The 16849-nt window shown below is 44.3% G+C and overlaps 1 protein-coding gene across 1 annotated transcript in view; it reads left to right on the top strand.

Moving 5' to 3' along the window:
* The window catches only part of LAMB4 (laminin subunit beta 4), a 790532-nt gene that overhangs the window by 533779 nt on the left and 239904 nt on the right, over positions 1 to 16849 (top strand). The window contains exon 21 of the mRNA XM_086967212.1: positions 14784 to 15015. Within this exon, the coding sequence (XP_086823338.1) occupies positions 14784 to 15015 (232 nt within the window). The remainder of the gene's footprint in view (positions 1 to 14783; positions 15016 to 16849) is intronic.

Here is a 16849-nt window from a genome sequence, read left to right as displayed (position 1 = left end):
CCCTGCCCCTCACTCTGAAAGGAAAAAAGAAGCCAGCAAAACAAAGTACTCAGGATCCACCCAGAACTGGTTCAGACCTGGCTCAGGGCCCACATGCACTAAGAGAACAAAGACTTTAGGGGTATAAGTACAGGACCCCTGACAACAGAAAATTAGATCATCCTGGAATCAAGAAGGAACCTCTGCCAAGGAGAAAGCTGACTCTGAAGAAGGATGACTGTCCGGCTGTTGCTCTACTGGACTGACCTGCTGTTGCTTTGCTGCCAAGGAGAGGGGAAGGACTTTGCTGTGTTCTGTTTCCCCTGTCTTGAAGGAATCTCCAAGGGCCTGAGAAGAGCTGGCTCCCTGTTCTGAAGTTCCAGGAACAAAAGGACTTCACCCCCCAGCTTCCCTGAACTCTGCTGAGAGAGTTCTGTCCTTCCTAGAGTGCTTGATCCAGTTGTGGGGCCTCTGGAAGTTGTACCTGTGCTGGGAAGCTTGAAACTAAGCTTGAGAGACTTTTGCAATTGAAAAGTGTTGCATCGCTCGCTTGCGGAGCGCATCCCCGACAGTGCGAGAACTTTCCCCCCGCTACGAAGGTCGAGATCGTCGCAGCGCCTGACGCCGCTGCCAGAGCCGTCGCATCCTTCGTTTGCGGGAAGCACCCGATCGGTGCGGGAAGCCGAACATCGCTGCGAGTGTCGTTGCAGAGCCTGTCGTCGCTGGGTGAGATCGCCGCACCGCTTGCTTGCGGACCGCATCATGTCGCTGCGAGCATCGTCGCAGAACCATCGCATCGAGGAGCTGCGAGAGAGAGGATCACCGCTAGACCGCGCATCGTCGCCCCGGAGATCGTCGCAGCCCCTACGAGATCGTCGCATCGTGCCTTTGCGAGAACAAACTTCCTACGGAACCTACGCACCGGAATCCATACAAGTGGCCTTCCTCCCCATACAGACCGGATTCGTCGCAACACGCCCGCTGCTGCAGCGGGGCTGTCGCATCGCCTCCCCAGGGTCTCAGGAGCAACGCATCGCTTGTTTTCCACCGCACCAGCTTCTGCGTTTGGAACTTTGTTGCATCTAAAAGGTACTGTGAGTAAACGTGACGCAACTGTGAACTTTTCACGCATCTGTGGATTATTTTATCGCAACTTAAAGAACTTTGATTACAACCTTAAGAACTCTTTTGAAACCATATTCTTGAACTGTGTATGTTGGATTTTTGTCGTTTTGGTCTTGTGTAGTTTAGAATAAATATCTTTATTTTCCTAAACTGTCGTGGAATCAGTTTGTGGTGTTGTCACTGTGTTACTGTGAGTGTTGGTACAAATACTTTACGCATTGCCTCTGGTTAGCCTAGACTGCTCGTGCCAAGCTACCTAGAGGGTGAGCAGGGGTTATCTCAGAGGGTTATCTCCTTGCCCTGACTAGAAGCAAGGGTCCCTATTTGGACAGTGGTACCTACTTCTGCCAACTAGAGACCCCCAGTTCTAACAGCTTCCATGTGTGGGAGGCAGGTATACAGTCTCTCTATGTCGAGTCCAATGAGACATTACGTTTCTTCAACAAAAGGTAATGTTTTCAGAATGCGTAGAATGTCCTTGGTGTCTTTCAGGTAAGATTCTATTCCTTGGATAATGGGTTGCAAGAATGCATCAGCAAACTTGGCTAGAGGTTCCAGGATAGACCCTATCCCTGGAACAATGGGATGACCAGAGGGTTTCTCCAAGTTTTTAGTATCTTGGGGGTGGTGTAGAAATAAGGCATGACCGGTTTCTTGTTGATGACGAAATCTCCTTCCTTCTTTGATATCCAGTCGTGAGCTAAGGCCTCTTCAACCCTACTACCTACTCATATTCTAATCCTCTCTGTAGGGTCTATTGTTAAGAGTTGTGTTGGTCTTGTAACAAGCGAAGGCATTCTGTTTGATATTCTTCTGTGGTCTGGATTACTATCGCACCCCCTTTGTCCGCAGGTTTAATTACTAGATCGTCATTCTGTGAAAGATCCTTGATGGCCTGTAATTCATCCCTTGAGGTAATATGGAACACCCTGTTGTCCTGGGATAGAGATCTCCAGTTTCCTTGAATATTGCCTTTTCAAATGCCAGGGTCTCCACTGGTATGCTGGAAGCGGGCGGCGTGAAGGTCGATTTATTCTTCAGTCCTGTGTCATCCTTTTGTTCATTGTCATTCTGTTTGTCTGAGAAGAAAACCTTCAATTTGAGCTTTCTTATAAACTCGTTGATCTCGCAACTTACTTTGAACTTGTCGACATTGGATGTGGGGACAAAGCCAAGTCCTTTCTCAACAAAGCCTTGTTGAATGAAGGTAAGAACAGTGACCGTGAGATTAGCAACTAGGCTGGTTGGTTGCTGGGTCCTGCTTGTTGATTCAAGGAGCCCATCATTGCTCTGAGTTTCTACTCTAGAGGTTTGTTGGTTCGCCGCCCAATGAACCTGGTTCCGTTTCCTCATCCTCACTCTCTGGTTGCCCAACCCTAAAAAAGGGTCATAATGGTTATCTTGCTGTTGTCCATTGTGGCCATGCAGTGCTTCTCAAGGGTTATAGAATGGTTGGTGTGGTGGCATTTGTTGCGATGGACCATAGAAAAATGGTGGTGGGTATAGGAGTGGTTGTTGGTAATGGCCCCAATTAACTTGTGGGCCTTTGTTGTAATTCCTCCGGTAGGATTGCCTACCCCGGCCATTGGTCCTACTATTGGAGCTTGAGTTGGAATGATCCGACCCAGTATCTGATGCTTCACTGTCAGTACTATAGCCATTGTTCCTCTTTGACGATATGTAGTCCACCCTAATATGGGGGTATACTTTTTCATGGCTGAAGTTAGCTGTGTCCTTCTTGAGTTTTATGAACTTGCTCTGTTTAAGTGAAAGTTCAAACTCAATTCAGTGACTTATTCAGTTCCTTCAATTTCTTCTTCAGGGAACTTACTGATTGATATGATTTGAAGCAAACCTCCAGGTCCTGTATTTGGCTTTTCATTTCTTGGGCCAGTCTAGTTGCTGTTTTAATTATTAAGATGAGCCAACCCCTTGTGCAATGCCATGAGATGAGTGACCAATCTTTCTTGAAAATGTTATCCTGTTGAAAGATGAAAGGCTCATTCCTCACGATGAGACCCTGTGGTGCCACATTGGCACGTAAATACTAAGTCATTGTGATCCCATGGATCAAGGTCTTTATTTGGTTCCTCTTGAGGGTGCTCACTTCATCCCAATCATTATTTCCAAGGTCCAAAGTGTGATCACCAGTTCTCTCTAGGGGTAGACTGGCTGCCAAAATCCGCTCGACTTCCTACGCTGAGAAAGTGAGGCCAGGAATCTCTGACATCCTTCTTGTGTAGTATGCGTTGTGACAAAAAGATTTAACAGAAAACCTTAGGTTGTAGTACCATTGGTTACTGAATGTGAGGAAGAAAGGAAGGGGAAGAAAAACCTTCCGCAGCTGTCCTCTGCCTGTAAATATCAAAAATGCAAAAGGGAATTGCCGGCGGCCTCCTTGAAAAGAGTGCTACATATTTTTATAGTCTTTGGTAAGTTTTCAGGATATGTGATTAACTGGTCCAAGTCTGTTATTTATGTTCTCAGTGGTAAATCACCAATCTTACTTAAGGGATTCACCATTGCTGAAGTCACAACAGGATTTAAATACCTGGGGATACAGGTGTCTAGAAATCCGACTCTCTTTCACGAACGTAACCTTCTCCCCCCGTTGCAAAGATTCAGGAGTGATTTATTGCACTGGAAGTCACTTCCACGGTCCTTGTTAGGGCCTGCAGCTCTATTTAAAGTGATGTCCCTTCTGCGTTTCCTATATGCCTTGCAGAACACGCCACATCCAGGGAGAGCAGAATATTTTAAATCTATTGACAATGCCCTAAGGGAGCTCCTATGGGAGGGAAAACCACCACGGATATCGATTCAAAAGCTAACGAGAGGATGGTACGATGGGGGAATAGCCCTCCCGGATTTAAAAAGATATTACTGGACAGCACAACTCACTGCCATAAACCAATTTATGTACAGGTCGCAGGGAGATCCGGGATTTAATATGGATAGAACGCTACCTCCCAGGGGGAGGTTTTATGGGTGCACTTTATGCTAACCCCTCTAAATTGAAATTGTCTGGACCAACTGGACAAGCGGTCCTGGTGTGGCGGGCTGCCGCGAGGAGTTTGGGCTGGAAGGATAGGATTACACTGGATAACCCACTTTGGGATGCTGCACTACTAGGCACTCTACGATACACAAAAGGCTTCTACCGATGGGACTTAATAGGCATTTCCACGGTTGGGGACTTATGGAGGGCGGGGGCAGTTTTCTTCACCCAACTGCAGGAAGAATACGACCTCGTCGATACAGAACGATTCAGGTACCTACAGATTAGACATGCACTATAGGTGGTAATACCAAAGGGAGAGATGCCACCAGAGTCCTCTCCACTAGAGGACAGGCTACTGGACGGAAATCTCCCTGAGAAGGCAATTTCGTTGATATACAAAAAGCTTGTTAACAATATGCCTGATCCACTACTCTGACTCAGAACTAAATGGGATCATGACGTAGCGGGATTAGATGATGAGTATTGGCTTGAAGCTCTAGCCTCTCCTAAGGAAACAGACATTTCTTCCAGGCTCAAACTCGTACAACTTAAGATACTTCACAGAATATACCTCTCAGGGCCGACGTTGGTGAAGATGGGCTATAGGACTGACGCAGACTGCACGAAGAGATGTGGGCAAGAATGCACTTTCGTACACATGCTCTGGGAATGTCAAGTTATCCAAGAGTATTGGGCGGGGTGGCAAGAATTTTGGAGGAAGTAATGGGCGTTAAGATTGATTGTAATATAAAGTTGTGCCACTAAATATTTGGGGTCCCACTGACTTAAATACCAAGGAGAGAATATGGGTGACATTGGGAATGATGATTGCTAAAAGGAATATTGCAAGGTTGTGGGGAGGGCGCAAGAAAAGCTTTCACTGAGACTATGGGAAAACTCTAGGGACCATTGTATGTTCACTGAGAAGACAGAGTATGAATCTAGAGGCTTCCCCAACAAATGGACACAAATATGGAACAAATGGAATTGTTATAGGGGAGAGATCTGTGAACCGCCGTTGTCTAGATGAAGGCAAGAGTCAGGGTAGGTTAGTGCCATTTTGATTGACTGTGTAATGTTTGTACTTTGATATTTATCTAAGTATTTGGGAGGTGCTATACCATTGGATGAAACATTGACATGCATGTTTGTACACTGTTTTACCTGTGCTACCTTGTCTTTAATAAAAAGAAAAGTTTTTTAAAAAACGAAAAAGGGAGAGTAGAAGTAGGAAAAAAGAGGGACCTGTCCTCCACGTTTCTATGTGAATAATCAACAACGGTACCCTCTATAGGAAGAAGCAAAAAGGGAAAGAAGGTATATTGCCGTGCAGAAAAATAACTGAATAGAAATGCTTTAGGCATGAAACAAGTTGACCACCAAGGGAAACATTAGGTAATTACGCCTAGAATTTTTCCACGCTTCCCCAGATTTTAGCATACCTTTTTAAGGGAAAGAAATAAAATTGTTTTTTGGGGTCATTAATCTGGTATTTTTAAATTTCCCTTCCTTCTACTTTTTGCAAAAAAAACACTCCGTTCTGATTCCCCCACAAGCGGTTAGGTGTATAAGGACGCCCCTGTATTTTACAAACTAGTCCTCCCACGTATTTGTAGGTCGTAGCATGCCCCTGTCCGTAGAGGGCAGGGATGGACCCAATTTTTCATCTATTTAGAAGGTAGGCTGTCTTGCTTTCTGATTATCTTAATTTACTTCTACGAATGTGATGATTGTGTCTCTAATGAAGGTACTTCAGTGGACTAATGGTTCACAATCACAACCACTCACAAGCTCCAGAGCAGGTGTCTCCAACCAGTCCATTGTGAGCTAACAGTAGCTTACAGACACCTTCAGAGTAGCTCACATCCTTGAGTTCATTTTTAAATAAGCACATAGGTCAAATTTACCTTTAAAGTTCAGGGAAGGCTGTGCTTGTTTTATAACATTATCTTCAAGCTGGGCCTGATAATGAGCTGTGCTGGAGTCAGATTTATGACACAGGGCACAGAGGGGAAGAACTGACGTATTGAGGAATTTAAATCTTAAATAAAAGTCCTTGTCAACTCAATAATGGAGAGTGATAATAAAATTATGTTTCTGAATGATTTTAAAGGGAAGAAAGATAAAATGAAGAGTTAACTTAATGATTAAGTTATCTCTTCAGTTTTATTTTCTCCCATTTTGAAGGGTGGCAGTTACACACAGCAGACATCTTGCTCACAATGGCTGGTACATACATTCTTTGAACATTGTTGCCAAACATTTTCTGCACTTTAAATTTCTCTCATTTACAAAAATGGTTGTATGTTTGTACTATAAATGTAACGGTACCACCGATGACGAACGGTGTGTCCTGTTCCACATGTACATACTGCATGGACTCTCGTTCATTCATACTCCTATATCCCGTTTATAGGCACACATGTTCATATATCCACAAAGACGATGCTCTCACTGCCACACATGGCAGCCCTGTCATAGTGCCCCATGTCACAGCATTTTGTTTAAACCATAGTATCTGGTTCAATAGCCATTAGGCCAAAAGTCAATGAATCTGGGTGTGGGGGTGTCTGGTAACACTGCATGAGTGGCTTGGCCTTCAGAAGCTCACAATGGGTTTCACTGATCAGAATCAGTTTTCACTACAGAAAAGGTTGGAGACCCCTGCTGTAGATCCTACTTGCAAGCGCGAGGCCCGCTTGCAAGCCCCTCATCGAGTAAGTACCCGACACGCGATCGCGCCGAGAGCCTGAAATAAAGCGGACACCCGGCGACTCCCTCCGAAGGCTGCGAGAATCAACCCACGCTGTGGGGACAGTCTCCTAAACGCCCGGATCTTCAGGAATCACGAGTGAGTACAGCTTCTCGGCATAAGCGCTGCTCACCACCATGGGACCGGACTCTCTGTAACGCACACACTCTCAAAATGGCGGACGCCGAGTCCAGTCTGCAGTAACCCGATCACTTTCACGAAGGGGGTAACTCCGAACCTGCCGAATATAAACAACTCCAGATGCCAATTAACAAGGAACAAATAGACACCCAATGTCTTTACTGGGGCTTGCTAATACTACTAATATTACTGAAGCTTCACTGAACTTTTGCGCAGCTCACACCAGGCTCACATCCTGCAGCAGCATACACCCCGGAACGCCGATGCTCAAGCTCCTACACAAGCTATGCATTGAATGCGCTGCGCGCCGCCATTAACCTCTGGCTCTTGCAGTAAAAAAGTATAGATCACGCACAAAATGGCGGGCGCACCTACTTACAACCTACGAGGCTGCAGCAAATAAAGACCAGTGATTAAGAATCATATTTTAAGAGTCATATATTGCTACCGAGGATCCAACGCGGATGCTCAAGACCCTGTACAACCTATTCATCGAACGCGCTGCGCGCCGCCATTAGCCCCCGGCTTCTACAATAGAACAGTACAGATCACGCACAAAATGGCGGGCGCACCTACCTACAACATGCGAGGCTGCAGCGAATGAAGACCAGTAATTAGGAAACATATTTTAAGAATCATACATAGCTTACATCAGACATCAGACGATTCATGAGAAATGGCGCTGTAGAGCGTGTCTCCTCCTGTGGCACACACCCATAAACGGTTTGTAGCCTCCCAGACCAGCTCAATCTCAGCTCCGGAGTCAGCTCTGGAAATCGGAATACATGTGGATATATGTGTCACGCATTGCATGACCTTACAAAACGTTTACAAATCGTGAGGCAGCCCATGAGAGTCTCCAAGCCTTTGCTCTCATAATCATAAGCAGAATCTATCGACAACAGAGATACTGCAGCCTGCTAAATTTTCCCATCAACCTCTACTCTAGGAAAACTGTAGATCTGTGACTGCGCTCAGTCAACAGGCCTAGCTTAAAGACTCTCATCTCATATGACAGACCACTGGCAGCAAATCCACAATAAAGCTACAAAACCCTTGTAACCCACTAGACGGCAACATGGGCGATAAAGACCAAACAAAGAATCTGAAGAGGCTTAAAGCAGATCAATTGAGCCCAGTCTCACCTGTCAAAGGCGGAAAGGCAAACAATGACGCCTTAGAAATGATACTAAACAGACTTGAAGAAGTAAGAGACCTGGCAAAATCAACTAAAGACGAGGTTGTGGCTATTAGACAAGACATTCGGGACACCAATGCGAGATTAACCGAAACGGAAGCGAGAATCAGCAGACTGGAAGACATAGAAACCAGAACATGTGGAACTCTCAAGCGTCTGTCCATATCCTCTGACCAAATCACGAAGAGACTGTCTGAATTGGAAGACAGAAATAGAAGAGGGAACCTCCGCATCTTTGGTATTCCCGAGGGATCCGAGGAATCCCACGACTCCTGTATATCATTTCTGGAAACATGGTTCTCGCAGGCAACCAACATCACCTTCCATCAGCCACTGGAGTTTGACAGGGCACATCGAGTCCCAGGCAGAATCTCTAAAACTCAAAAAGGCCCCAGGGCCATTGTCTGCAAGCCACTAAGATATCAGCATGTAGAGCAGATACTTGCCTTCATCCGGAAAAAGAATCATATACTCTGGAAGAACAACAAAGTCTATATCTCGCAGGATTACTGTAAAGAAACAGTTGACCCGCGATAGGCCTTCCTTGCTCTCCGGCCTCAACTACACTCAAGGGGCTACCAGTATGGGTTCATCGGGCCAGCTAAGTACAAAGTGACCATACGGGGATCCGCGCATATATTTACAGATCCTCTAAAACTCAAAAACTGCTAGATGACCAAGAAGAACAAGATATGGACACGAACGGCCCATACGCTGAGACTCCTTCCGCATCCGGCGCCAAATGAGTATCCTTTGTTGTAATGGGAAATTGCCACGTTGTCATGCTTTGCCGAAGTGCCTAAATGAGCATATCTCTCCCAGTAATGTTGTAAATACTGTTGTGTTGGTGCTCTTCACTGAGTTTTTGAATGTAAGGTGATAATGTTATCCAAATATATGTTGTTTACGCAACAGAACCAGAGCACAACGGTTAAACAACAGCCAGCTATGCTCTTCTTTGTACATAAAGACGACAAGTACCTTGTTGATAAACGGAATTCATAACATCTGACATGTATTTTTAAATGTCGATGAGTAGGATAATTGACTTTCCTGAGAGTTAAGTCACTCTTTGATGATTTGTCATCACTAGCAATCCATAATGCTGAAGTATGGGGGTCTGTTGAAATCCCTACAGATACAGGGGAGTAAATGTTAGTTGCAATCGACATCTGAACTCTCTACACAGGGAACATGTTTTTCTTTTCTGTGTGAATCAGAACGTTTAATACGCGACTGTTGGATTAAGTTGTACTAAACCGTTTTGACTGGCAAAAGCTCGCAAATGTATTTTTACGTGGACTGGTCACTACAATTTCACCTTCAACCATGTCCTCGTAGTTCATGATGTATGTTCACATCAATCCATAAGTTGTTAAAGGTTTAGTTAAGGATTCAAGGCCATCATTAGGAATGATATTAAATGAACCTTGGGGGGAACCTACTGTCACTCTTCTCAAATCACCATGCCTATCCTTCATCTCAGGGGTGGGGTGGGTGGGGGGAATACGGGGTTGAGGCGGGATATGTGTGGGGTGTTTCTTTTCCTTTTTCTTTATGCTGTTCTAATATTATTTGGTCATTGCATTCCAGAATCAGATTGTACACAATGACAGGAGGCCAACTCACAGACAGAATGTTTTACTACAAGTAAGGGTACCGTCTTGAAACATGTGTGTGCATTGGGGAGATTCATACTCACTACTAGGTTAGTACTACGGATGCTTGCTAAAAGTGTTATCAAGGATGTATTTAATACACTAACAGATTTCTACACACACAACCTACTACACTACCGAAGACTGTGCAGAAAGGGTAACAACGCACATAGGGGCTCTGCTGACTCGGCCTTCTTCCGATCAGTGCACCACAGAAAACACGATCATGCCGACAACTACGATTAATACACCCTTGGGAGTAGCTAGGGTTGGTCAATTGAAAGTCATCTCCCTCAACGTTAAAGGCCTAAATAAACCAATCAAACGTCAAAAAATACTTGACTATCTCAGACGACAGAAAGGAGACATAGCTCTACTACAGGAATCCAAATTAGAGGCTAGACACTTCCACACGCTTAGGAATAAATTCTTTACTGAAGTTACAGGCTCAGAGGCAATTGGGAAAAAAAATGGAGTGGTAACTCTGATAGCCAGGAAATCCAATATTGACCTACTCTCCACCACTACTGATACTAATGGAAGATGGGCCACGACCAAGCTTGTGTAAGATGACACAGAATTCTATGTAACAAACATTTATGTCCCTAACAATTGCGACTTAAAATTTTGGTCAGACCTCACGAAACATATAGACACCATTCCGGATACGGCAGTACATATTCTTGCGGGTGATTTTAACCTTCCACTAGATCCAACGTTAGACAAAGACTCCCGCTGTTCCTTTCGCAGCAATTGATCTCAAAAGGCCCTCCTTAATCTCTGTGACCGTTTTCAATTAATTGATACATGGCGCCTACAAAACCCTGATGGGAGGGACTACTCATTCTACTCTGCCCCTCATGATTCGTTCTCACGAATTGACTACCTGCTCATAACAAAAAATGCTATACCCAGAATTGAAAGCACATCTATAGAACCAAGACTAGTATCTGATCACTCCTGCATCACACTCACCATTTCTGATATTAAACCATCTAGCCGACAATCCCTATGGCGCCTCAATGACAAGGTCCTTGATCATGAACAACATAGGGCTACCATTGAAACTGCCATCAGAGAATATCTGTCACACAATGGTAGGGGAGATACCTCTGACTCGACTAGGTGGGAGGCTCTAAAAAGTACAATCAGGAGTGTCATCATAAAAATCAAGTCAGCCATGAATAAAAATCATACCAGGAAACTAGATGACCTAGAGAAAGAAATAGCCGATTTGGAAACCAGACACTTACGTGACAGGAAGGATGAATCTTTAAATAAACTAGCAAATAAAAAATACGAGTGTAATAAACTAGTTAGTGAAAGGGCTGGTGTGTGACTAAATAAGAGGAAAAGATTTAAATTATGCGAGTCAAATAAGGCCGGGAAGAGTTTAGCAGCGTACCTCAAATTCAAAATCCAGAAAAACACGATAAAATCTATTGTAGACCAGCTTGGGGTTCCACAATCCGACCCGATAAAAATCGCAGAACTCTTTAAAGACTTCTACAAACGACTATGCCAAAAATACGGAAGTGGAAGTGGATAAAATCCAAAATTACTTAGGAGAATGTAGACTACCGTCTCTCTCTCCGGGAAAGACCAGGCGACCATAAACGGACCGATTACGGTTGTAGAGATTCAGAATGCCATCAAAACACTGAAATGCGGAAAGGCCCCCGGACCCGATGGCTTTACCGCAAGGTTCTACAAGTGTTTCTCCCACGAAATCACACAACCTCTCCTCCATATGTTCGGAGAAGTCAGTGAGACAGGGTCAATGAAAGGCACTCTATCAGAAGCCATCATCGCGGTCATCCCGAAGGAAGGCAAGGACCCCACACAACCCAAGAACTACAGGCCCATTTCCCTCATTAATCTAGACTGTAAGCTCTTTGCTTCTATTTTAGCGGGACGACTCCAAAAAATCCTACCACAGCTTATACACCCCTCCCAATCAGGATTCCTAAAAAACAGGTTGTCTAGTGACAACACCAGGACCCTGGTGCACGTTCTAGAAAAAGCTAAGCTTCTAACCACCCCATCTGTAGCAATAACGCTAGACGCCGAGAAGACTTTCGATAGGGTAGACTGGGCATATCTAGAAGCTGTACTACACAAATTCAACTTAGGACCACAACTCATTAAGATGATCATGTCTCTCTATTTCTGTCCGGTAGCAAAAGTTAGGGCTGGTGGATCCCTCTCGTCTCAATTCCGATTGCACCAAGGTACGCGACAGGGATGCCCCCTATCACCATCACTGTTTCTTCTGGCAATCGAACCATTCTTATATCAGATTAGACATAACAAAAATATCTCAGGGATTCCATTCACTGATTGCACTATAAAACTAACAGCCTATGCGGACGACGTCTTGGTCGTCTCAGAGAAGGCAGCTGAGGCAATACCGGCACTCCTCACCACTATTGATGATTTCTCAAAAGTTTCCGGATATAAATTAAACAAGGACAAGACAGAAGTGAAATTCCTCAATAATGCAGGAGGTAAAGACATCATGGGGAACTCGGGTTTAACGTGGCAACCGGGCTCCTTTAAATACTTAGGCATAGACTTTGAAAGTGACCTCATATCCATGATTGCGAATTAACGAACACTCACTCCTGACTAAAATAAAGACACTACTTGATGGCTGGTCTCCTAAGTATTTATCCTGGTGGGGTAGGGCTGAAACCCTGAAGATGATGGTGACGCCCCTGGTTAACTATCTAGCAAGCATGATGCCTATGACATTCTCTGATGACTTTCTACATAAAGCAGACAAACTGTTTGGTGAGTTTCTGTGGCAAGGGAAGAAACCCAGGATATCAATAAAGAAGCTACAGCTCACTAAAGAAAAAGGCGGCCTGGGTCTCCCAAACTTTAGACACTACCAAACTGCATTTTTATGCAAACAGGGAAGTCACTGGCTAAACGGGGAATCGGACTATACCCTGCTATGGGTGGATATCAAGAAAGCCATTATGGGCAATATTCCATTGCCGGCCATACTAACCATGGATCTCACGCACCTACCCCACTCAAAGTACATACTCCTGAATACAAGACGGGCACTTCTGAAGATGGATCAGACTAACCATAAAGGCCTTAAACTTAAAAAGTCTAACTCAATTGCCCTATGGTATAACCCATATTTGAAAATAAACGGGACGCCCCTCAGATGAAACCACTGGTCCGCCAAGGGTATCAACATGGTAAGTGATCTCTTTAACGGGAAGGATCCCCTGCCATTCTCTTCGATCAAAAATACATACGACCTTGAGCCGATAGATTTCTATGACTTCTTAAAACTTAAAACACTTTTGTCTGCCCGCTCACTGACACCCTCTACACCATGGCTATGGAGCGCCATACCACGCTTTAATAGAGCAGGTCACTTCGTCTCGAGGTTATACAAAATGCTCCTCCCCCTCCCACAGAACACGCACAGACAAAATGAAACAAAGTGGGAATCTGAACCCAATACATCGGGTGTGACTTTTGACTGGGAGGTAATCCACACAACGGCTGTTAAAAACAAAATCTCTCCTATATTAGCTCAAACTAAATTCATGTTAGTCAACAGAACCTACTGGCCACCAGAAAAGTTGTTTAAGCTCCACCTAAGAGATGACCCCAAGTGTTGGAATTGTGAAGCGGAGGTGGGAGACATGGCTCATATGTTGTTCGATTGTTCCACACTGAGGAAATACTGGAATAGAGTTTTTGAGTGCATTGAACACATCCTTGGTATCAAACCGGTGAGGGAATTTAGTTATATTCTTCTAGGTGTTCTGGAGCCGAACCTGCCTAGTCCTATCGATCGCCAGTTACTAGATCTGCTACTCACGCTTGCATGCAAAGTTGTGTTGTGCAAGTGGAAAAATACCACGGAGGTAACATTTAAAATGTGGCTAGACTGGCTGTCCTTCCTCAGAGGGGCCGATAACCAGGCTCTACAATCCTCACCAGGGCGCACCTCTCACAAAAAGCTGTGGAAATCACTGGACGCTTCCTCCTTTTCATTTGACACCCCGTAATTTAAGTAAACTGTGAAACCTGCCTGTGAAGTTTGCAACCGAACAACGGTGCCTATACCGTGAGGTGTACATAGATACTAACGAAACGTACAAATATATACGTAACTGGATATACATATACAAATTTTTTCAATGACCTTCCCTACTCTAGTTTTTGTTCACTATTGCTTCGCAATGTACTGTACCGTAATGTAATGGAATCTAGATCTGTTATGTAATGTCACGCATTTATTGTATCTTTATATTTTGTTCTACCTTATTGTACTGTCATGTCTTCTTGTTTTTTCTTTCCCTGAATACAAATGATTTGAATTAAAAAAAATATTGCATTAGTGATGCAAACACGCCTGTGGCTCCTGTAATACACATTGCCCAGGTGCACGTTTTTCACCAATTCTATATGAAGGGGTTTTTCTCATTTGTATTGGAACATGATTACAGGCTAGCAGGAGCATTTTTACTGAAAGGATCCCCACCAACCTAGCAGGTGTAGGTAAATATGTAAATGTTGCTCTCCACCAGGTTGACAGATGTGGTACCTCGCTGCAGTGGCGTAACGCAAAATTATGGGGCTCCCCTGCAGAATCTACTGAAGGGCCCAAGTCTTCTTTATCTCACACATATTCATTTAACCTGGCCAGAATAGGCCCCCCTGAACAGTTGGAGACCCCTGATGGAGTGGGGGCCCGCTGTGCCTCAGGGGCTGCAGGGCCTTCTGTTACGCCCTGGTCTTGCTGTCCCAGCGGGTCAGTAGGCCACCCATTCAATACAAAATATGCCTTTTGTCCGTCTTGACACTTAGTCAAAAAACACAGCTGCTAATAAGATTTATTAAAAGCATCTTGGAGTATTTGACTAACTTTCTATTTCACTATTTTCCTTCAATTAGCATGTGACTGCAACGCTCTAGGCTCTACCGGCGCTGTCTGCGATCAGGTGACTGGACAGTGCTCATGCCGCAGTGAGACTCAAGGTCGCCGTTGTGACCAATGCCTGTCTGGATACTTCGGCTTCCCCAGCTGCCGCCCATGTCTGTGTAATGGCAATGCCGAACGGTGCGATCCAGATACTGGTGCCTGCTTCAACTGCAATGGATTCACAACAGGAGACAACTGTGAAAGGTGCAGTATGACACATGGAGTGTTTAGATGCAGATACGGGCAGAGGTCAAACCCCAGTCTTCAAGCTGTACTCTTCAAACTCTCTTGCTCCACACTGCCATTCACCAAGCCGACACTCACCATGCTCTCGCTCATCAAGACAGCACTCACCAATCCCCTATTTGTTAACTCCACACTCGCAGAAGCCTTTAGGACGACGCCCCTCTCTCAACAAGTCATCCTTCAACAAGCTCCCACTTCCAAAGTCTCACTCACCAAACCCTCAGTCGCTGAGGCCCCATTGAAGAAGCTCCAGTCTTCCAGCCCCAGGTTATCTCTCCCACTAGTCAAGCTATCACTATCCAAACCCCTACTGGCCAAGTCCCCACTCTCAAAGCTCTCACTCACCAGTCCTTCAGTCTTCATGACATGATAAAATGTATTCCTTTTGGAAATGTGTCACTTCCCCCCCATGGCTCAGCATGTCGCACCATTCAAGAGGTGAGACGCAAAGATGTACCCATGTCTTTCCATTATAATTCAGACGTGGTTTATGCAGCTTGTCCTATTTTAACATTGTTTAATCAATGTATTGATACAAAGGATGTTTTTAATGTTCTCGGATGGACACATTTTGACTTTAGGTAAACTCCATTGAGACATGCACATACTGAAAGTTATTCAGGCTTGTCCACTTATTGAAGAACCATCACAGAAACACTTTGTCATGATTTCCAGCAAAGATTGGATGGGGTGAGGTGACCTGACAGCTGTTGATAGGCAGTTCATCAGTATTCAGCACAAATGACTATGAAGTAATGTTGATCATTTAGCGTCAGGCAGATAGACTTTTTTTGTGCAGCTTATAGTTAATAAGAAACAAGAAGCAATATTTAAACATTTTATGATGGTGAATTGTACTTGCAACCAACTGCCACTGTGCAGGAGTAAGTGAACACCAACATACGTATGCATTCTTAGGTGTCCACATACCTGTACAGGTGTGTTCCACAATGTAAAGTCGTGCCATTTCCCTGATTGAAAGTCACAATTGCCGGTCTAAAGTGGAAAAGGAAAGGGAAGACTCCATATTTTCTGTGGGTGAAGGAGTAGGATTTACTCCATATGGAAATAGCTTTCCTATTGAGAAAAGATACAAAGTAAATAGTGCAAATGCAGCATTCCATAAAATGTACTAATTAGTAAATGAATTTAATTGGAGTTCTTCTGGAAAGCTATGACTGCTGTAAGTAACCATGGGTAGTTCTGGAATTCTGAGTGAATCTCATAACTATAAGAACTCTACTACAAATTCAGGAGTAAAGATAAGGTGCAATGTCTTTTCTTAGTGGTTGCTGGGCAGTATCTTGTGTGTACTCTTGTTTTTGCAACAGGAGTCACAGGATCATAATACTGCAGCATTTCTCTTGGATAGTAAGTTACTCTCCCTTCGGCACTTTACTTTCTCAGGGCAGTGAGGACAGCAATTCAGGCTTACCGCTGGATATGGAAGGTTAGAAACTCAGATCAGTGTGAGGCAGTGAATAATGCTCAGTGACCTCAATGTTTAGTTGGTGATATCTTTGGAAAATAATTAAATTTAACAGGTAAGTCAATATCTCAGTTTAAAATAGGTTACCACACAAAACAGAAGGTTCTATTACCTTCTCAGGTCTAGATCCATCCTGAAATGTTACTAAAGTTTCTTAATGCTGGTTTCCAGATTTCATTTAACATTGTCCCCTCATTCAGTACAATCCTGTGAGACATCATTCAAACTGCCTCTGAGAACTTCAGAAGCACTCACGTCCGTACTTCCTAGCAGCTGCTGAACTCTCACAAAATGGTCTGACAG

Source organism: Lissotriton vulgaris, chromosome 1_1 (genome assembly GCF_964263255.1).
Source record: "Lissotriton vulgaris chromosome 1_1, aLisVul1.2, whole genome shotgun sequence".
Taxonomy (NCBI): domain Eukaryota; kingdom Metazoa; phylum Chordata; class Amphibia; order Caudata; family Salamandridae; genus Lissotriton; species Lissotriton vulgaris.
Note: the sequence above shows the minus strand (reverse complement) of the source record. Positions and strands in the feature narration are given on the sequence as shown.